Below are 23272 nucleotides of genomic sequence, written 5' to 3' on the forward strand. Positions count from 1 at the left end.
TGGTTGTAATAAAATAGCACTATTTGGGCATGCTTTTCATTTCTTGCCAGATCTGTTAACAGCGTGTAGGCACAATTCAACTTTCTGAGGCTTGAACTGCTCATTGATGTTAGATTTATGGGGAAACCTGATCAGCCAGTAGGAATGTCTGCTGCTGCCTCAACATGCTTCTTTGGGTAATAACTACTTTCTGATCTACCTGCTGTCAGTTTGCAGCACTCCATATGAACAAAATGCTCAGAGACTGGTTTTCAGTCTACTAAAATTAGCAGTGTGCAATAAACCACAGCTACAAACAATCACACTGATAGGTCTGAGCACATGCAGGTTTGTCACACGCAGAACACTCTGTTTGGGGTATCATGATGCCTTCTGCTGGGGTTCAGAGAAGGCTTGAAACAAGAAGTTTTGTGTTTTTTGTTTGTTTCTTTGTTTATTGGAGGCAGAGTATGTATTTATGGCTTAAATGAAAGTCACTATGTAGGCCAGGATGGGCTTGAACTTGCAGAAATCCATCTGCCTCTGCCTCTGGAATGCTGGGGTAAAAGATGCTTCACCACATTTGGTCCAAGAACCTTTTGCTCTCTGTAGAACTCTTCCTTTCCCAATCATACAGGACTCATGTGCTGAGAGCAATATTCAGAACCACATGCCAGCCTATATTTATTCCCTTTCACGGTTAGGTCTCCTATGGATTTTAGAATGTTTTTCTTTTTGCTTAAATTGTAACCATCTTCATACTAACAGATGGTATTCTCTCACACTTATCACAGGGAGATAGTTTGTCTTACATGCCTTAAAAGGCTGGCATTTATTAGTAAATCAGTACCACTGCAAATTAAAATGTTAACCTTAAAGCAGAATTATATTTTTTATATTTCTAAAAGTTAGTTCCTTTTTGTTGTTGTTTCCCCTCCCTCAACAAATATCTTCATACCACATTACTGAATCTTAAACTGGGCCTATTGTACTAGCCATTAGCTTAATGGGTGAGTGAATGTCTTCTGCTGTCACTAGGATTGAGTCTTGTTGGATATAAGATACTCCAAAAACTTGACTAGGTGTCTTCTAAAATTCCTTCTTAATCCTGATAATTGATTTGAAACTCCTGCACATTTATTTAAAATATATGTGTATCAGTGTCATCCTCACGTCAGTATGAAAGTTTGTTATGTCTTTGTTAAGCAGAAATCTCACAACCTATTATACATACACACATATACTATTCTGTTTTCTTCTGAGGACTTAATTCTGTAGAGGATAACTTGCTTGGTATTAAGCAGTTTGTCTAACCTGGCTATTTATTCTCCCTTTTGACACGTTAATCCCGTTTTTATGGATAACCTTTTGAAGATAGAGAATTACCAGTCATGTGAAAACAAATGCTCTTGCAATGCAATCCCAAGCCAGGAACCTCATAGATTCTAGAAAACTATCCAGAATTCTTGGATATAGGAGTGGTCCTCATAGCATAAACAGACAAAAAGGGATTCCATGCTTTGGGAGATGGGCACAGTCTGGAAACAATAGCCTGTGTATATGGTCAAAACTGCTCCTCATCTATACCTGGCGCTCCTTAGATGTGCTAGCAAAGAGTAAAGTAGGGGCTGCTTATAAACAGCTTGAAGAAGAGGATCAAGTTAGCTAATTGCTCATAGACTGACAACAGTTGTGTGTCTTTCCATTTTAATATACTTACATCACCACTGAAAATTTTTCTTGGTAAAGAGTTTAGTACTTTAATTTGAAATAAATATAAATAATTTTAGGTGATGTCACTTTCACTCATTTTGTATTTAATATAACTGAATAACACCTTAAGTTAAAGACACTAAAAGCAAACGAAGAAATCCTCCACAGAAACTTTGAAACTTTCATCATGTATCTGGAGAAATAAATGAACCCTGAATGCTTATTAGAACTTTGGTGAAAGATTCTCTCTTCAGTATTTAGAAAAAAATAAATTTTGCAACCTGGGCTAATCATTTAAGTTGAAGCTTTTAAAGTTAAAAACATTTTAAATTAGAACATAATACAGCACTAAACATACATTTAAATAGAAATGAGAATTTGTTTTCTGTTCTTTTTATTCACCAAAGTAGCTGAAGGATTTTTCTTCTCTTACTGTCTTATGCAAATGAAGTCAGACTTCAAAGGAGAAATAAACAGCAGAAATGTAGTTAAAGGACTCTTGGGAATGGCTTTAATTACTATCTAGTTAAAACTGCATTTCCCACTGGCTCTTTGGTCTCCCCACCCCCGAAGGGAGGAGCAGTCCTGTTAGGCCACAGAGGAGGGCTTTGCAGCCAGTCCTGAAGATACCTGATAAAAGAGGATCAGATGAATGGGGAGGAGGTCCCCCCTATCAGTGGACTTGGAAAGGGGCACGGTGGAGATGAGGGAGGGAGGGAGGGACTGGGAGGGAATGAGGGATCGGGACACGGCTGGGATACAGAGTTAATAAAATGTAACTGATAAAAAAAAAAAAAACAACAAAAAAACCCTGCATTTCCCATAGATGCACTTCCCTAGCAATAGATAACACCAGCTGCTTGGAGGTACTTCTCAGGTTCAGGCCATAATAGCTTCCTGCATGTCTCTAGAGCTTCCTTACCAGGGAAGCCAGCATGAGCAGCCCTGTGTTATACTTTAAATGAGGGATGAAGTTGACAATATAATTCATTAAAACAAATGGCTTTCGGTGGCAGTTTAAGCTCACTGCCTCAGTGGCCCTTGGCATCTGTTGGAACCTTGCTGAAGGACAGAACATTCTTGAAGAATCTAAACTTTTAAATTTTTTGAATTATTTTTATTTTACATGCATTGGTATTTTGATGAATGTATGTTTGTGTGAGGGTGTCTGTTTGGAACTGGAGTTACAGTTGTGAGCTGCCATGTGGATGCTGGAATTGAACCTGGGCCCTCTGGAAGAGTAGCCAGTGCTCTTAACCACTGGGCCATCTTTTCAGCTCTGGACAGAGCATTCTTATACCAATTCCAATGGGTAGAAAAGCCCAGACACACTGTAACTAGAGAGATTCACAGCTATTAGTGCCATTACAGGTAAATGATTTCTTAGAGCAGAATTTCCATTTATACAATGTTTAGGGAGAATGCAGAATTTCAGAACCAATACTTGTCTTTATATATAGCCAGATATTTTTAAGTTTGCTATGACCACTTCTTAGTTCCCTTGTATTATTGTCATGCAACTCTGTAATCTACATTTCTTAACATTCATTAAAATTAAAGGAAGAAAAAAAAAGTAACCAAGAGGGTCAAGAATAATCACAGATTAAACGATTTGCCATCAATGCTTTATTCTTGTCCTCTGTTCAACATTGTTAATAATGAAGTAACATGCAGATGAGTGACAAGAATGAGAAGATAGGCGGGATAAAGATGTCAATCACACTTTCATAGTCTGGGCATATAACGTCTCTCCTCAGGTATTCCTTTGATGCTCACTCACATGAATTCACACATACTGGAAGCTTGGATAATGATACCATGTCTGTATAGGGAAAACAGATTTCATAGCCAGTACTGGTGGCAACCTTGTAAAAGTCTTTAGTATGCTTAACAAAATTATGTTCTGATAATTCATTTTCTAGATTTGGGGAATGAAAATAGAAAAGAATATAAACAAAGCATGCTTTTTGAGGTTTCTTGGGTCTGTTAGTAGAAAAATAGGTGTTTTATTTGAGTAGGCTTTTTTTTTTCTTCTTTTCTGTATCTGTTTTCACCTTCATCAGTCTTTAAGGGAGTGGTAGGCTTTGGTGGTCCGGCTGTTGACAAAGTCTGTCTTCTTAAACTGAGCCTTTGGAAGAAGCAGACAAAAAATGTAAAAGGCTACTAAATCCTCCCATAAGAAAATGCCTCATCCATTTGCCAGTTGAAGGACACTTAAGTTGGTTCCATTTTCTGGCTGTTGTGAATAGAGCAGCAATGACTTGGCTGAGCATGTGTCTATGCAGTAGGATGTCAAGTTGTTTAGGGCATATGTCAAACGGTGGTATAGCTGGTCATAAGGTAGATTTATTATCTTTCCGAGAATTTCCCACACTGATTTCCAGGGTGGTTGTAACAGTTTGCAACCCTAACAGTGAATGAGGGTGCGGCTTTCCCATAATCCTTACTAGTATTCATTGTCATTTGTACTCTTGAGCTTAGCATTCTGATTGGGGTAAGAAGAAATCTCAAAGTAGTTCTAATTTCCATTTTTTCTAATTGCTAAAGCTGTTGAAATAATTTTTTTGAAACAACCTAAATGCCCTTCAACTGATGACTGGATAATGAAAATGCAGTACACATACACACTGAAATTCTATTCAGCTGTAAAGAAAAGTGAAATCATAAAATTTGCAGGTAAATAGATTAAACTAAAACATTTTATTGAATAAGGTGACCCAGACTCAGAAAAACAAATCACTTGTTTTCTCTTATTTGGGGCTTCCCGCTCTTAACCTTTATATATATAAGTATATAGCCTGGATTATCTGCAGAATGAGAACAATTAAAATGGACCAAGGTAGGCCAGGGAGTAAGGGAAAGGTTGGGCTGGGGGCAGGGGAATAAGGGAAAGTTCTTGAGTAGGGAATGATATAATCAAGATAAAAGAACAGATAAAATGAAGGTGGAAATGGAAAAGATGGGAGTGTTTTAACTGGAGATGAGGAGGGCAATACAGAGGGAAAAAGAAGGAAGGATAAATAATGCTAAGGATGTTTGAAAAGACATAACAAGTTATTTCATGTTTACCTAAAACTATATATCTATGTGCATACATAGATATGTAGCTTAAGGAAGTTATACCACTTGGGGTGATAATGTTCCCCCGCCCCAAAGCCATAGGCTATCTAACAAAACCCCTAGTACCTGTGAGAAAACACTTCTCAATTTGTTGATCAGGAGGGTCCAAGAGACTCCCAAAGCAACTTAGGCTTATTACTGTTTTCCATGGCTGCTTCCCAGAACTTGAAGATAAATCCCTATTGTTGAAGACACCACACGCTGTGGACACAGGACTTGGAGGAACTGAGCTGGAAATGACTTGGAATTCTCCTTCCTAAGGAGTGACTCTCACACATAGCAAGGTGCCATGCAAGTTGCCAAGGAAGAGGGGCGATCACTAATAATTGTAGCCAGCTGCAGTGTACAACAATCATGATTGGTCTGGCAAGATATCCACAGCTCTGTACGAGGGACACTTTTATCTTGGAGGTAATAACTGCCTAATAGGATTTAAGGATTGCTCAACAGGAGGGAAATCATGTCTGGTTTATAAACCCTGGAGAGGTCATATGCCCAAGAGGAGGAACTGCTGCTGCCAGATCCTAAGTCAATATAATTTCTAATTGTATTCTAAATACAATTTCCTTATAGCCTCTGGTGAGTGTCAAAGACGTTTCTTTTTGCAACACAGAGAAACTATTACAGAGATCTACAACTGATCTAAATGCAGAGAATAAGGGACTGTGGAGTGCCTAACAACTGATACATCTGCAATGCAAGCCTATACCCAAGGCTCAGAGAAAACCATGGAAGAAAGGGATAGAAAGATTTTAAGAGCCAGAGGTCCATGACATCTGTTGCGATATGGCAGCAAAAATGGACCCATGAACTTTCAATAATATAATCATTTCAAAAAGACCAGCAAAATGGTACCTCCAGTTGACATACCAATGTAGACAGGGGAAATTTCATATTACCCTTCTCCTAGATGAAGAGCTACAGGAGGTCAAGGGTCACTGAGAAAGAAAGAACCAACTACTGCCAGGAATGAACTCCTACACAGGTTGTCTAATCCCATGTAGTCAGCCTCAGACACAAGCTAAGCTGGTAAAGCAATAGATTTCATAGATGTGTGCATAAGTACATATGTGTGAGTGTGAAGAAAGAGGAAGAGGAGGAGGAGGTGCTGACTTCTCATGAGTACCAAGTCTCCTTTTATCTGGTCAGTGTTCTCACCTTCTTGTAGGCAGTATGGAGCTCTGTGTGCGCCCACAGGGAGTACAGGAGGACAGAAGCAGCTCTGCTGGCTTTGTTGGGGGTAGAGCTGAAAAGAGAGAGATGCTTCTGGGTCAGTGAAATATGGCGCTTCAACCATTCCCTTCACGTTCCTTAAGTCTTCACTCAATATGGCTTCAATGTTGCTACTTGTCATACAAAGAGGTTAACTTTGAAGGCAGAGTTCACTTTTTAAGAGGCACTTTTAAAATTTCAAGGACAGTGCTAATAAATAAGTGATTTACTGAGAAAAAAATAAATGTTATTTATATATATTTTAAATCCTTTAATTACTTACAGAGCCTTTACATGTGTGTGTTGTGTGTGTTTATATATTTACAGACTCCAACAGAGAAAAACAAATGAAAATGCGCACGTCTCTGAGACTAAAGGCCCTATTAATGTCGGGGCAAAACATTTTTTTTTAAGTTAATATAATACTCTTTTGTGGTAGTACTTTTTTTTTTTTAACAAGCAAGGACTCTTACCACTTTATTTTGACATTATGATAGTTCCATAAATTTAAAGTGGAAGATAGCTGTTCAATAAAATATATATGAAATGGCTTTTATTGAATACCTATCTTCAGTGTGTATATATATATATACTCATTATATATATTCATTATATATAAAGTTATATATATATATATATATATATATATACATATATATAAAATGAAGTTATTTTAAAAGTCTGTCATATAACAGATTCATTTGGTCTACCAAAAACTTACAATACAAATAAATGACTATAAAGGAAACCATCACTAAACTAAGACACACAGGGACTACATTTCAGGGGAAATGATTTCTACCATGTTAAATGAATCAAGTCCATTTGTCACAGTGTGCATTATCATATTCCCTTAAAGCAGGGACTTTTCAAAATCTTTAAATTTAAAAATATTCAGGTACAATTCTGTCTGTACATTCAGAAACAATTATATTCTGATTACATACAATGGTTTTGTGCAAAAAGCTTCAGCTAACTGTTTTCTAAGGTCTAAAGTCAAATGAACTAATATTAGCCATTTACTGATCAAGCTGTCAGAGAAGTATAGAGATCAAGTTGCTGTCCTTCCTGCCATAGATATGGCTACTACTAGATCTAGTTTCTTCCTGTATTAGAACTAGCAGGTATCAAAGTGAGAATTCATTCTGTACCAAATAACAGAAATGCAGTAAGAGTTCATGTCCAAAAGCCTTTGTCATCCTTTACAATTGTATGTGTATAAGCAGAAGGGAATGGGAAACAAGAGCAGGTTAAGACAGGTATATAAATAAACTGGTGTATATATATAAGACACACATATATATATATATATAAAATGCTGAGCTAGCATATGGTATTAAGAGCCTTATCTGAAGTCTTCCCAGGGTACTAAAACAAGCAGAGCAGATGTCAGTGCAACTTTAACCTGGTAACTGAGTGTGGCTGTGAATGGGGAAACCAGTGTGGATGAAAAAAGTTCATTCCTTTCCTTTCTAGCACAAAGAAAAGCAACAGGACTTTTAAAAGTCAGATGAGAAAATCAACAGTAACTCTTAGAAGCCTTTTCCATTAGCCAAAACAAGCTACAGATAAATGTAGAAAAAAAATCTCTCAGCCTAAATATTTATCCATCTATATATCCCACTACGTGAATAGGCTTTTGATTAAAAGAAACATCAAACTACCCGCCCAAACATTCTATAAGAGGTATGACTATTTAGAAGTGACAAAATAAATTAGTTTCCCCCAATGACATTAATCTCTAAAGTGTAAAAATCTATATAATATCTTATACAAGTGAACCAGTGTTCTTACAAATGTAAAGCAATTTTGGACTAATGACATTACACTATATTTGTGGTGAAGTATGAGGCACAAGAATATATGCATAATTAGACATTTTCCATCTAATCAGTCTCTGGCTATCACTTAATTCTTGGCACTATATTACTGGTGTGTATTTTCACAAGTCACGAATTGTGGAGATCAAGAGGCAGTATTTATAGTAACAAGGTTTGTATTTGACAAACGACTGTATTGTGGAAGACATTTCTTTTATGAACTTTATGATTTGTGTTGCAGATGGTCACTTGCTGTAGATCCTTGATTTGATGCTTCAATATTCATGCTCCCTCCATCTGCGGTCTCTGACATTTTTTCATCTTTGTCATCATCATGCAGTTCTTCTGAAATTAACTGTCTAGCTAATTTGATATTTAGTCCTTCATTGTAGTGAAGCTTCCTTTTCATTTCAAACTGCTGCTTCTTTCCTCGCTCTTCAGGGGAAAGGTCATTATCTTCCTCTTCACTGTTTTTTTGTTCCCGAGTCTGATACTTTGGCTCTGAGCCTTCAGCAGCAGCTAATTTCTTAGCTAAGACATCTGGAGTCAAGACTTCGTTGCCTTCTGAATCACTATAGGCCTCTTCATCGTCACCTAGCATATTGTGGTAAGGAGTATTTGGTTCATCTATTTTCATCAAACCATAGTCTTTGTCGGCTGGGTGATATGTTGCCAGGATGTTCATTTCATCCCACTTCTGGGACTTTTTACTCAGCTCCTTTTCGACTCTCCGGCGGGGCTGTTTGGCTAAGGCTATCACCGGGGAAGCTGCAGATGTCTTGTTCTTCAGGATTCCCTTGATGGGCCTGTGCAAAACCACTGAGGCCACCGAGGCCGCTGAGGCCGCCATTGCTGGTTGCTTCGGCTGTTGGCTCATGGTCGTTACTGGTGTGGGGTCCTGGAGAAATGGTGGGTACTGCACTGACCCTCAGGCAGCCAGAGCCCAGGCCGAGCTAAAGCTACCGCATCCGCTGTCGCGGAAACCACTGCCAGCGTCACTGTCACGGCACAATGACTGCAACTCCACAGCCAGCACCTCGAGGCAGGCGGCCCTTTGCGGCTAGCATAGTAGCCCGTGGCCCTGGGAGGAGGAAGGCCTAGTGTGGCAGTACTTTTAAAGGCAGTTTTAAAATCATTTGTGTCTTCAGTGTAGCACTGAGAGAAAACTTACTCTGTCACAGATCTAATTCCCCACTGGATTTGACAGTGGCACTGGGTTCTGATGTTCTTTTTTTTTAAGATTTTTATTTATTGTGTACACTGTTCTGCCTGCATGTATGGTTTCAAGCCAGAAGAGGGTACCAGATCATTATAGATGGTGGTAAGCCACCATGTGGTTGCTGGAAATTGAAGTCAGGACCTTTGGAAGAGCAGCCAGTGCTCTTAACCTCTGAGCCATCTCTCCAGACCCCCTGATGCTCCATTTTAAAATGTGGCCTAAACTTATTTCTGGCTAGAAATCAGTTTCTGTTTAGATTTCATTACTCTCTATTACCTACTAACACATGGGTGTATTTTCTTTTTCAAACAAAGCTTGTGGGCTTATCCTTAGCACAGAAGTCTATTAACATGCAATCAAGAATACAGAAAGCAAAACTATAATGTACAAAAAATTGTTGGGCTCCTTCTTCACCTTTTCTCTTCCCATGGTGGGAAGCTTCATAGGAAGGGAGAGTCAAGTTAGAACCTAACAGTGGTGTTAGTATCCTAGGGACAGAGTCACTTGGAGTAAGTAATTCCATCCAAATTATAGGTCTCATATTCAAAGTTCTATACAGTTCTTTAATGTCAAGGGTTTTTATATTCATAATATTTATCTAGAAGTTAGTTGTTTGGCATTTGAGTTTTTAAAAGATATAATGTAGTAATATCCCATTTTGTCTGTAATGTACTTTTTTTTCTGTTTTGTTTTTGTTTTCAAGACAGAGTTTCTCTGTGCAGCTCTGGCTGTCCTGGACTCACTCTGTAGGCAAGTCTGGCCTCAGACTCAGAGATCATCCTGCTTCTGCCTCCTGAGTGCTGGAATTAAAGGCATGAGCCACCATTACCTGGTTAGTCTACTACTCTTAAATCACAGCCATTACTCTGGGAAGCTAATCCATTACATTAGTAAATATAATCTTTTAGAAGAGAAGAGATAGCTTGGCTCACTCAGTGTTTTCCTTGCCCAATACCAAGAATGAGAGGAGATGCAGCCACAGTCTGATACTTGCTTGTGGCTACGTTACTCATAGGACTCAGGAAAAACTAACTGCAGCTAGAGTATTTATCCAGTCCTGGTGACAGGAAATGGAGACAGTGATGGGCAGGTACTAAGAGACTTACCCTTCCCCTATGCTGATGGTCATAATTTTCTGCAGGCCTCCAGTGTTCAGAAGGTCTCGTGCATTCTGGTAACTATTCTGCATTAAATTGTTCAATGTATAACAAGCAGAGGCTGTAGTTTCAATGAGAAGGTCAGTACTTGGAACTGTGTCAGGAATTATGGAAACCAAATCTGGTAGAGTCTCTTTAGCTACAAAATTGAAAGAAAAACAATGCTTGATTAGAAAGATTTTTCTTTTGGGAGAATGTCTGTGTGTGAAGGTGTGTGGCACATGCACAAGCAATGTCACAGCATGATGTCAGCTGTCTTCTTACTCCCTTTCCACCTGTTTTTGTGGAGAGAGGGTTTCTAATAAACTAGAAGCTCATTTTTTAGGTATGCTGACTGGCCAGTGAGCTCTTGAAATCTGCCTCTCTTACCTCCAAGTGCTGGGGTCACAGGTTGACAAATGTATAGAAAGATGCTGAGTCTCTATAATCAAACCAGAAGATCTTCCCAAAGAGAATCCCCTGTTCGCAGTACAGTGAAAGTGTGCTGGAAACCCAATGCCCTGCTCTCAGTGTGCTGAAAACCTTTCCACAGAGTTAAGGTGGCATAAATATCAGGAATTTTAAATTTTCATATTCTTCAATTCAGCAATTCCATTTCTGGCTATGCAGATATCACCTTAAAAGTGGATAAAGATTTTAGTATGTTTATCCTATATTATATGGCTAATATACACTTATGAATGAGTATATATCGTGTGTGTCTTTCTGCTTCTGGGATACCCCACTCAGGATGATCTTTTCTACTTCCCACCATTTGCCTGCAAATTTCATGATTTCCTTGTTTTTAATTGCTGAGTAGTGTAAATGTACCACGATTTCTGTATCCATTCCTTTATTGAGGGACGTCTGGGTTGTTTCTAGATTCTGGCTATTACGAATAAAGCTCGAACATGGTCGAGCAAATGTCCTTGTTGTATAGTTGAGCATACCTTGGATATATGCCTAGGAGTGGTATAGCTGGATCTTGAAGAAGCACTATTCCTAATTGTCTGAGAAAGTGCCAGATTGATTTCCAAAGTGGTTGTACAAGTTTACATTCCCACCCGCAATGGAGGAGGGTTCCCTTTTCTCCATATCCTCTCCAGCATGTGTTGTCACTTGAGTTTTTCATCTTAGCCATTCTGATGGGTGTAAGGTGAAATCTCAGGGTTGTTTTGACTTGCATCTCCCTGATGGCTAAGGACATTGAACATTTCTTTAAGTGTTTCTCTGCCATTCAATATTCCTCTATTCTAAACAACAAGGAAGACCCTAGGGAAGATGCTCAATCATTCAGAAGGACAAAACACATCAGTCATTGGAAGCAGAGAAGACATGGAACAGGACAGGAGCCTACCACAGAGGGCTTCTGAAAGATTCTACTGATCAAGGTATCAAAGCAGAGGCTGAGACTCATAGTCAAACTTTGGGCAGAGGGCATGAATTTTATGAAGGAAGGGAGAGAAAGAGCTGGAGGGGACAAGAGCTCCAAACAGAGAATAACAGAGCCAAAAAATACTAAGCCCTGGGAGCCCTGCAGAGACTAATACCCCAACCAAGGACAATGCATGGAAGAGGACCTAAAACCCCAGCTCAGATATGGCCCAGAGACTCAGTATCCAAGTGGAGTCCCTAGTAAGGGGAGTAGGAGTTTCTCTGGCATGAACTCAGTGACAGGCTCCCTGATCACCTCCTCTGGGGGGTGCAGCCTTGCCAGGCCATAGAGGAAGACAATGCAACCAGTCCTGATGTGACCTGATAGGCTAGGGTCAAATAGAAGGGGAGGAAGCCCTACCCTATCAGCGGACTAGGGGAGAGGCACAGGGGGAGAAGAGGGAGAAAAGGTGAGATTGGGAGGAGACAAGGGAGGGGGCCACAGCTGGAATACAAATTGAATAACTTGTAATAAATGATAATTAAAAAAGGAAAAATAGTAGATAAAGGTGAGGATGGAATGATGGCTCAGAGGTTAAGAGCACTGGCTGCTCCTTCAGAGGTCCTGAGTTCAATTCTCAGCAACCACTTGGTGGCTCACAACTAACTGTAATGTGATCTAGTACCCTCTTCTGGCATGCAGTTGTACATGCAGACAGAACATTGTAAACATAATAAATCTTTTTAAGAAAAAGTGGAAAAAGACTTCTATAAAGATATTTCAGATAGAATTATATATAACTAAAAACATCACAAAAGCCTAACTATCCTATAGGCATATGTTTATTAACTAAAATACACTTGGTAAAAATAAAGCACCTGTGTGGTTCAGTTAGCAGGTGAGTGAACTTAAATGGCTCTCTTTAAGGCCAGGACCAATACCACAGCAGACCCTATAGACACCCTGGCTTTGCAGTGTGCATATGCTATCTTCCCCTCTTTGACAAACTTTTCTAACATGGAATACTGAATGCCACTATCTTCCAATATAGATTGTTCTGAGTGTGTTCAGGGGTTGATGCACATTAACTGTTGCCATATGTACTAAGCTCTCAAGAGATGTAAGTTATCATCAGAAGGTTAAACCACAGACTGAACAATCTTAAGAACATGAATATTCCTTTTACAACTTACGTGGACAACATGGAAATAATTCTGAGCCAGCTATTAGGCCCCAGCCACCCACTGAGAGCTGTGCTACCTTCTTTTCAACCCTTCTATCCCTTCTATGGACACAAGGCTATCCCTTCTATGGACCAAGGTTAAAGAAACACATTGGGGTCAATGCTGAGGAAGAGCAGCAGTTAAAGGAGTTTTCTAGCATATTTACTTATCTTAGAAAGAACATGTATCAATTAACTATATTCTACAATATACTATGGGAAGATGTCTAAACCCATATCCATGATATTCTCTCTCTCAATCACTAAACAAATAAGCAAACAAACAAATGAAAATCTACCTGGCTAGAAATCTCATTAAAAACACAACATGTATTGAAATGGGTTTTTTGTTTGGGGTTGGTCTGTTGCTATGTATTGAGATCTGGTTACCGCCTTACTATGGGCATTGTTATTAATGTTCATCTCCTGTAACCATGTGATAAGAAGGAATATTTCTAGTTACCCAAAATTGGTTGATTAAAAGGCCTAAACCTGGGCAGGCAGACTGGGGAAAGTGTGGCCAAAGTTCAAGGGCTTTCAGGGGAGGAAGATCATGAGAGAGAAAAACAGAAGGAAAATAAAGAAGGAGAGAGCAGCCAGGGTGAGCAGGGAAAGAAGCACATGGCAGGCATAGATGGAGGAAGCGGCTCTGATGAAGAATAAGGAAGTATTTCTGGAACTATGGATGGAAGGTAGCCCTGTCCCAGTGATATAAGGCTATTTAAAGTCTATCAGGTGTCGTGTCTTTTATTGATTGTGATAGGTTAGATATACCGCCATGATAATTATACACTAATAATAAACATTATTAGAACTTACCATTAAATTAATAGCAATAGTTTTTACTTATTCTTGACTATTAAGAATCAAGATGGGTCTTATTGCTTAAATTACATGTTGAACATAAAGCAACTTTGAAATTTTAAAATTGTATTTATGTTAATGACAAACATGTAGATGAGAGAAAAGCATTGAGTGGAACAGCCGAAGGGTGAGAGATGTCGTGCAGATCATCTGTCTTGCTAATTGTTAGCGTGGGCCCAGATTTCTCTTTTTTAAGTCATCAAAGCAAATTAACAAAAGGCTGGTTATCAGTGACAACAAAAGAGGGTGCCTGCCCTAGCAACCTGTGGAGCAAAGCCAGGCCTACTTATTACCTGCGCTCCTGCACTTGTATATTCAGTATTCACCTATGACATGTAGACCTCAACCCACCAATTTCATTCCGCAGAGAAAGATTCCGTGACAAATTCCTCAGCAGGGAGACAGCAGTCTTTTTCACACTGGGATCACCTACATGGAGCATCTTCCGTGTGTGCTGAAGACCATTCTCCTTCTGGACAACCATGCGAGCCACTGATGTGGGAATCTGTTGTGAGACACATCCTGTAAGTGCTATCACATTGCTAGCAGAGAAATAAGCCCTCTATAATCCCAGAGGCCGAGGGAAGAGAAAGCCAGAACTCTAATAAGAGCAGTTTACAGATATTTTCTTCAAATTCTTTTAGATTTCAATACAGTTGCTAAATAAACATATTTTTCAATATTTTTAAAGATTGGTTACTTGTTACTATTTTGTGCCTGAGTTTATAGGTAAAATAGGTCTGATATTACTTTGTGCTATATGTAAAAAAATATTTTTGAGTGTGTGTGTGTGAGCATGTACAGCCCTGTACATGGCTTGTGGAACACAGGAGGACATCAGGTGACTTCTATTGTCCTCCACCTTATTCCCATGAGCCAGGGTTTCAGTGAACCTGAATTTTGGTGTTTTTGCTAGGCTGGCCAGCAAGCTCTTGGGGTCCATATGTTTCCATTATTCCAAGGTGGTCATGATGGCTTTTTATGTGCATGAGGGCACTCAAATGGAGGTCTTTATCCTTGCAGGTAAGTATTTGTGGCCACTGAGCACCTCCCAATGTTTGAGTAATACAAACTTAATTGGTACAATTTGGCCACATAGCTGTTAGCTCTACAATGACCCAGATTCTTTGTGTTCCTAGATTGCCAACTGAGGTGAGAAAACATAAGCTCCTTTGTTACTAATTCACTTCATATTGTTCCTGTTTCTTCTGGTTCAAGTTTTAGTCATTAACATATTTCAACAAACTTTTTATTTCTAAACTACAAACCCAATTCATTCTAAAAAAAACAAAAAACAAAAAAAAAACCGGGGTTTTTTTTAAAGAAGTAATTTTATTAATTCCTTGGGATTTCATACAGTGTGTTCTGATCATACATATCTTTTCCTCCCAATTTCTTCCTGATCTACCCTCACTTTGAATTTTCTTTTTTTAAAAAACCCTGGATAAGCCTGCCCCTCTGGTGTGCCCACCAATGTATTTTAAACTTGCCTTGATGTATGACTTTCTTTGTTCTGTAGAACTATAAAAATTTCATGAAAATACTTCCACATTGGAACATGGAATTTAGAGTAACCTGAAACTGTGTTCATGGCCATGGTCATTCATAATAATAAACTATCTCTTTTTCCCTGTTAAAAAGAAAAAGAAAGAAACTCATCAGGTCCAATTGGTGCTGACCAGCTACTATTAGCCATGGCCTGTCCTGGAGTATAGTCGACTCATCAAGGATCATAGCACTAAAGAAGATTGATTTTCTTTTTCTCACCAGCTATCAATACCAATAGCTCCTCAGTTAGAGGTGGGACTCTATGTGTGTCTTCTTTCACCCCCACTACTGGGATTTTTGTCTGGCTTGAGCTTGTGCACATCTTGACGACATTGAGTTCATATGTATATGTAACTGCCAGATGGATATTAGGCGTTTGAAAAAGGCAGCACATTGCTAATTGGATTATTTTTCATCATGTAACTCTTTCATTGAACTTGCTATGTAGACCAGGCTGTCCTTGAACTTTCCACCTGCTTCTGCTTCCTCCCTGAGCATTGGGATTAAAAGTATGTGACACTAATTAGCATGTAATAAACAATTTTTTAGTGTATCTGAGACTATTGATTGCCCAGATCTAGAAAAAGCTTACTTAGAATGTAAATCTTGACCTGGCCTTCTCTGGTATCAAGAAGTCTTAGTACTGCAGATTTAGCTTGTGTCTATGACTGTATATTAAACTTCTGTTTGAAGCTAATATGAGGCTACTATGATAAAAAATCCTGTGATTCCTCAGGATATCATTTTTGTCTCATGTTTTGCATTCCCACCACCACCTGTATTCTTCATCTCCTCAACTCTACTTTCTAGAATTGAGGCTCTTAATAAAGAGCCAAACACAGGTGATGGAATACAGGGTCTCTGAAACTTTTTGTGTTTATAGTCAATATTCCTAGGGGAATCATGCATCACTTTACTATAGTCTCAAATGTTTAATGGCTCAAGGAAGTTTAATTATTACTACTTTAAAACAGCTATGTCATAATGATGATTTGGTTTTAACCAATTGTTCTCTAAGAAGATTCCTTTCCCCAGAGCTATCCACAGAGGAAGCCATTTACTATGTAGAATACCAGACCTTGGGTCAAGAGTTCCTCTCTTTCCAACATGCCATCTAAATATACATTTTATCTGAAGGCTCTGAAGACTGTCAGCCTTCTCTACTTCCTATCCATGTAGCAAAGCAAATGAACCCTTTCACACTTCCCAGGCTCCCACCTTTCATTTCTTCATGCATCAATCACTTAGTCTCATCGTCATACGGAGCCAGAAAAACACTGTCTTATGTGGCTGTAGAGTTCTGAATACCTTTTTGTCCTTGTTCTGTCTGTTTTCAACCACATTTATCTCTACTATTAGTCCCTTTATACCACCCTTTAATCCCTAAAGCTCACATCATCAATTGTCTTCTTCCTTGCATCTATACTAATGCTAGAGTTGCCTGAGCTATCACATAAATACCATCCCACTACCCTAACATTGCTGTCATCCAAGTTCAATTTCACCCACCTGGGTTCATTTAGCTTTTTGCCTTTTCTGATTTTTTGATTTGTTATATTGCTAGAATAAATAGTACATTTTCAGGTTAGCATTTCTGCAAACTTATTCATCCAACCCTCCCCCATGACCTCAAATGATGACAATCAGCTTGATTTTTTAGGCCAGGTACAGTGGCACCTGGGAGGCAGATGTAGGTGGATCTCTGTGAGTCCAAGGCCAGCCTGGTCTACAGAGTGAGTTCCAGGATAACTTGAGGTATATGAGAGACACTGTCTTAAAATAAATAAATAAATAAAAGGAGCTTTATAGGTAAGTGGCTGGAGAGACAGATCAGATATTAAGAGGACAGGCTTCTCTTCCTGAAGACCTGGGTTTCACATCCACATGGCAGCTCACAGCTATCTCTAACTTCAGCTCCATCCTCATACAGACATACATGCAGGCAAAACACAATGTACATGAAATAATAAAAAAAACAAACCAAAAATTGCTGATTTTAAAAAGAGGTGGAAGATCTAGTAATGGTTATCTGTTGCCTTCAGAATAATGCTCTAATATCTTACATAGCTCCTGCTCTCCTTCCTCACCTTTCTCTACTACCAGTCCCCAGCTATCTAGATAAAAATTACTCTATTTCATATTATCTCTTTTTTAGACCACAAGTTTCTTGAAACAATGGAGTTTTCCTTTCTGTTTGTTCAGAAGCATGCTTATGACGAATCAAAGAAATGATTGTTTATATTCCTAACCACAGTGCAGTGGTAATGTGACCTTATCATTTCATAATTTTATTTAAAATGAATACATTTACTCAAATGTTTCTTCCCCTTTGAAGATATGCCCTCTCTCTCTATGGAGATATGTATCTGAAAACTGACTAATGAACTATTTTGGAGTGCTTACTTTATGATCAAGCTTAGTTCAAATGATGATTTTAAATAGAATATATAAATATACAACATGCACACAATATATAGTACAAGTAATAACCTTTTGCCATTTATACTTTGACTTTGATGATAAAAAGTAAGTCACTGGGAAGGAGAATGAATTCTGCTCTGTGGGTGGGTTTCCAAGACACAGATCTCATACTATGGTAGACATCGCTGTTTTTACCTACAAAGAATGTGCTGCTTATTTTGGTGTGAACACTGACTTTCTGTGAGGGAGCATTCCTTTACAGGTAATATAAGCAGCAAGTGACCCCTGTCAGTGCAAACTTGTTTCCTGGGCACTTTACCCAGTCTGGGCCAATTAACACCAGTCTCTTCCCAGAGACAGAAATCAGACCAGTGAGACATCTGCTGAGTTCTCAATAGCACTGCTCATGAGGATAGCAGGTTAATAAGATATGTGAGCCTGCAGTCCTTCCTAGCTATCCTTATTACTACATAGGCACACAGGAAACAAAACCCAGTGGGGCATTCAAGACTAATCCTGAAAGAAAAGAGACCCAAACCCAAACATCTGAATTCCAAGATATGAGAAATTCCTTCCTTTCTCTCTCTGTATTTTTCTCAACTAGCTTGAGGCAGGGTTCTGAGGCCTGTAATGGAAGAAGAACTAAGCAAAATAAAAGTCAATGTGTTGCTTACTTGTAATTGTAGTATGGTACAGCTTTATAGAACCTGAGGCTAACTCTAAGAAGTAGAAAAGCTGGCACAAGACTTACCGGGCCACCTCCTGCTGTGAGATTCTGGAGAGCCCCTAATGAGGCCTCTTGGGTATAGTTTCGGGAACTCTTGGCAATTAAAGACAAATACATCCTTATTACAATGGAGTGCCACAGCCACTCAATACCCCGGGGACTGCTCCTTTCCTCTGGCATCGGCATGTCTTGGTATTGCTAAGTGCACACAAAATGAATGTATGTCAAGTGATGACTACAGTTCTGCACCCACACCAGCAGACCAGAAATACTGTCTAGAAAGACTAACAAATCAGAAAAACATTATACATGACTTTCAGTTACCTAACTTTTAGCTCAGAATAATAATTGCTTTCTAAGAAACTTTCACAACCTCCAACTTTATACTTCACAGCAAAGGGATTAAAATAGGTTCTTTTAAAATGGTTTCCAGTGCATTTAGCCTAAATTCTAAATGATCACCAGCACTTCAAAGATTAAAAAAAAAAAAAAAAAAACTGGCCTGTTTCCTCAGAGGCTTATAGATTGGTTTGGGATAGTATTAAGGGTCTAAATTTACCAACCATTTCCCAAATTCAAGCACAGCACAACACTAAGAATATAGTAGTTCACATTTTCTTCATTTTTATGTCAGTTTTGAAAGAGACATGCACCTTTCCTAGGAAATTTGCTGTTAACGTATTCACAGTTTATTTTTAGAGTATCCAAAGAAAACACCAGGGCTTCTGGTAATGCTCAAACCATGAATATATCATGGCCCAGTAAGAACACAGGGCAGCATGGTTTAATAGCTAAAAGTACATATATGAAGCCGGATTAGTAGGCACTGAATTTTATCCCCTTCACCCATTCACTGAATTGATGTAGGAAAACTAGTGAATCTTTCTGTACCTGTTTTCTTATTGCTGAAGCCTCATCGGAAGACTGATTTGAGAACTACAACTATTTGAAGCAGTAGCTGACATAGTCTCAGGAATCAGAGCCTCCTCACCCCATTCTCCCTTTGCCTTATCTACAATCCACAGTGTCTCAAAGATTTCCCAATATACCTCTTTTACTTTCCTACTTCGACTGCCAAAACATCCGATGCTTTTGTTACTGTTAGTGTGGATATTCTGGTTTTGCATGTAGATACTCTGGGAGTATTTCTCTGGGAGCTCTGCCTCCAACTGGTAGGAGAGGTTATGAAGAATGCACACACAGTTCTCTGTGGCCTGAGGAAACAGAACATGAATACTGTTCTTATACATAATTAACATCCCTTTCAGATGACAAGGTTGTTTAGGCTTCAACTCTTAAAAGGTTTATTGCATGTAATTTAGTATGCTTCAACAATAAGGTATGCAGAAATTACTGAGACTAGCTGGCATGGCTAATGTTAGATCATGAATGAATGGTCATGAGTACTATGCTAAAACACAGAATCCAAGTTTCTTAAAATAATGGTTGCCTTCTCCCCATCCTACTCTTTTAAAAAAAATATACTATGTGGAGGTAAGCCCAGTGCTTCTTGCACAGTGGACAAATGTTCTCCCACTGAACTATAGTTCTAGCCCCTTAGCTATTTTTCTGGACATATATTCCTAAAAAAACTGTATGTTCAGAACAACGTCAAACTTCACATACATAAGTTAGTAGCCACACTAAGATGGGGAATATATATGACACTCTTATAGTGAACAATTTGGAGGCTACTATAATGGCTGGTGTAGAGGATTCATGGATGGAAGCAGCAGATATGGTACAGGAGAAATGGCACAATGGTGTACTGCCTGTGCATATAGGGTTTGAGGGGAGAGGTGATAACTCATTCACTCATCTATTCATCAGTTCATTCATTCTGTATTTGATGCTAGAAATAGAACCTATGTAACATGCCATACATGTCAGGCCAGTGCATTACCACTGAGCTATAATCTTTAGCCATGGACATGCTGGTTATTAGATAGATTAAAAATAAGACAAGAAGGATGGGGTTATGGCAGAGATGAAATTCAGTTCATTGTTGAGCACGTAGTGCTTGTGTTCCTGATGAACATCCACACTGAGATGTTTAAAAGTTCATTGGAAATTTGGTTTGGGGAACACACTGAGCCTCAGGCTACATGGAAAATATGTCAGTGGTCATTGGTGGCACACACCTTTAATCTCAACACTCAAGAGGCAGAGGCAGGTAGATCTCTATGATTTTGAGGCCAGCCTGGTCTATAGAGCAAGTTCCAGGACAGCCAGAGCTACACAAAAGGAACCCTGTCTTGGAGAAAAAAGAAAATAAGATGTCTAAGCATGTAATGAAAACCTTGGGCTCAGCAAGTAAGTCAAGGAACAAAGATACACCCAAGCAATTATTTTAATAATTTGAAGCATCTCAGTAAGTCATAGTGGGTAATATGGCATGAGGGCACTTAGATATTGAATTACCTTATCATCTGGCTGGTAGTCTGCAATAGTTCCTCTGACATAATGGACCAACGAGTCAATGAGACCATCACATCTTCTCATCATCTTCCTCCCATCAGGGCCAGCTGAGCTCATATTTCTTTCAAGAACAACAAGAAACTATAAGATGTATTCTATGTATCCCAAAGGCCTATGCAAGTCATATGCTATGCATCCCAAAGGCCTGTGTAAGATGTGTGTTATGAATCTCAAAGGCCTGTGTAAGATGTGTGTTATGAATCCCAAAGGCCTGTGTAAGACATGTGCTATGAACCCAATAGGGCTGAGTTTCAAAGCTTCACTTTTAGGCTTCTTCTAGGTGTTTGGAAACTGGCAAACATAAAAGTTTGAGAGCTTGTCATCCATACAATAAATCATTAACTGCCTGATGTCAAACCTGAAACCATAAAGACACAATCTTATTAATGAGTTTTCCACCTGCTTCATTCCATGTTATCAAGGCCCAATCAGGATTTATATAATCTTGCCCATATTTTTGAGAGGCAGATATGAGGCAAATATCTATAACTAAAGAAATACAGCACACTAGAGATAGCAATATGCTATGTGTCTAAGTTCCAATTTGTTCCATGTTTTAACTCTAAATATCTTAAAAGTTGCTCTGGGCCTAACTTTTCTCATTTGTAAAAGTCTTGAAAGTTTCTATACAAACCATTATTGACAGATATTAAACCTGGTTCTCTAAAACATGACAGTTCTCTCCTTCAAATGGTGGAGAGCTAAGCTATCAGACAGAACATACTTTCCAGGGTCTGTGATGTCAGAGCCTGACCTATAAATATCTTTACACTTAGTCTTTTTCTAATTGTTGCTAAGCCATGATCACAAGTGGAGGCTACTTCCTTATAGAGAAGTGCATATTTATCACATATGGTAAAGCAAAGTATTTGGTGATCGCACTGAGCACTCAGGCCATATTTAAATTCTGGTACTATTGCTTTTATATTCCCTTGTGTTAAGTTTTTCTTTTTATCACTAACCACTCAAAAAAAAAATTCCCTGAAAAATGTTAACATTTCATTAACAGGACAGTGGAAGGGGCTATGTAGACAGCAGCCATTCGGAGCTTTGCATGCACTGAGGAACCTGCATCAGGTGCCTCTGAACTTCAGTTCCAGGAGATCTGATGTCATCTGGGTTTTGTGGGCTCACACACACAAACTCAGTCAGGTATATACATAAAATAAAAAGAATAGCAGGGCTGGGGAGATGGCTCACAACCATCTATAATGAGATCTGGTACCCTCTTCTGGTGCACAGGCACCTATGCAGGCAGAATGCTGTTTCAATAATAAATAAATCTTTTAAAAAATACTAAACAAATTTAAGTTCTGGATTTGAGAACTACCTCCTATTTCACTTGCCAACTTTAATTGAAAAACACACTATAAACTGTAATACCTGTTTATGGTCAAGTAGATCATCAAAAATATATTCAAGAGTTTCTTTTTTTTTTCTGTCTCAGGCAGTGTCACTATAACATTAATAGTTCAAAACATCTGGAGAATTACTTTCTTTATTTAAAAAATATAATTGCATTAGTGATTTCAAAATATTTTCTGTCCTCAAATACTGCCTTCAAAGGAACAAATGCATTAAGAACTAAAGGGAGTGGAAGCGGGCATATTGCAGTTCCATGGAGGTTCCACCTACAGCTGATCTCTATGAAACCACCATGCTTGGCTGCTTTAGCTTCCAAGATGGCACTTTCACAATTCAACTTAACAGTGAAGGAAAGAAGATAGTTCAAACAATTTAATGGTGTTGAACTGACACAATGAAAATTCTGATATTAACAAAATTCTTTCAGTGATTTTAATTCTTCAAAAGCTTAATTCCCTTCATTTTTGCTGTATGTGAAAAACTTGGTTGTTTTGTCAATTACAAGAATAGATAATGAAGGGTGCTGAGATGGCTTAGAGGTATAGAGTTGGCTGCCAAGCCTGAGGATCTGAGCTTACTAATGGTGAACACATGGTGGAGAGAATGGACTCCAGCCAAGCCATCCTCTGATCTTCACGTGCATATCTCTTCCAGTAATAAACACATTTTAAAAATATATTGAATGGGCTTATTAAGTGGAAACAAAACCATGTGACTATAGATTTTTCTTAAGAAATGACTGTTTACACTGGCACTGTCCACCTTTGACTACTCTCTGAGCCCATTAAGAATTGCTGTTAAGAAACACACTGATCATTTTAATCTTTGATTATACATTTTGTTGGGTGTTTAAAACCACAAAGGTAGCCAAAATTCATCACTTTTCTTTTCCACTGTCAAGGCCAGATGAGGGTCCTTGGGGATCCCCGAGCTTAGGAAGAACCCCTGCCTCCATTAGCCTTAATTTTGTAAAACCCAATGTTCATCTGCTGATGATAAGTCAAAGGTCTTGCTTCACTTTGAAAGCAGTGAGAGAGTTCTTTTGATTCTTCTGAGCAGAATGGACACCAGCT

General features: G+C 38.7%; 2 protein-coding genes across 3 annotated transcripts in view; both read right to left on the reverse strand.

Moving 5' to 3' along the window:
- Positions 1-3295: 3295 nt before the first annotated feature.
- Pkp2 (plakophilin 2) overlaps positions 3296-23272 on the reverse strand; it is a 63722-nt gene continuing 43745 nt past the window's right edge. Inside the window, exons 7-13 of one of the 2 annotated variants that reach the window (XM_021658742.2) lie at positions 20778-20895; positions 19406-19570; positions 18381-18554; positions 14012-14165; positions 10170-10359; positions 5971-6058; positions 3296-3820 (exon numbers count right to left, since the gene is read on the reverse strand). In XM_021658742.2, coding sequence (XP_021514417.1) covers positions 3752-3820; positions 5971-6058; positions 10170-10359; positions 14012-14165; positions 18381-18554; positions 19406-19570; positions 20778-20895 — 958 coding nt within the window. In that variant the 3' untranslated portion in view covers positions 3296-3751. The remainder of the gene's footprint in view (positions 3821-5970; positions 6059-10169; positions 10360-14011; positions 14166-18380; positions 18555-19405; positions 19571-20777; positions 20896-23272) is intronic. The other variant, XM_021658743.2, reaches the window with a different exon arrangement.
- LOC110562072 (protein phosphatase inhibitor 2-like) lies at positions 7932-8968 on the reverse strand. Its single transcript, XM_060391718.1, has one exon. It carries the CDS (start codon positions 8719-8721, stop codon positions 8068-8070), a length of 654 nt encoding a protein of 217 aa, XP_060247701.1. The 5' UTR covers positions 8722-8968; the 3' UTR covers positions 7932-8067.

Source organism: Meriones unguiculatus, chromosome 9 (assembly GCF_030254825.1).
Source record: "Meriones unguiculatus strain TT.TT164.6M chromosome 9, Bangor_MerUng_6.1, whole genome shotgun sequence".
NCBI lineage: Eukaryota > Metazoa > Chordata > Mammalia > Rodentia > Muridae > Meriones > Meriones unguiculatus.

What these genes read in the sequence shown, in the direction of transcription:
- LOC110562072 (XM_060391718.1), bottom strand. Translation starts at nt 8,721, where the DNA reads ATGAGCCAACAGCCGAAGCAACCAGCAATGGCGGCCTCAGCGGCCTCG.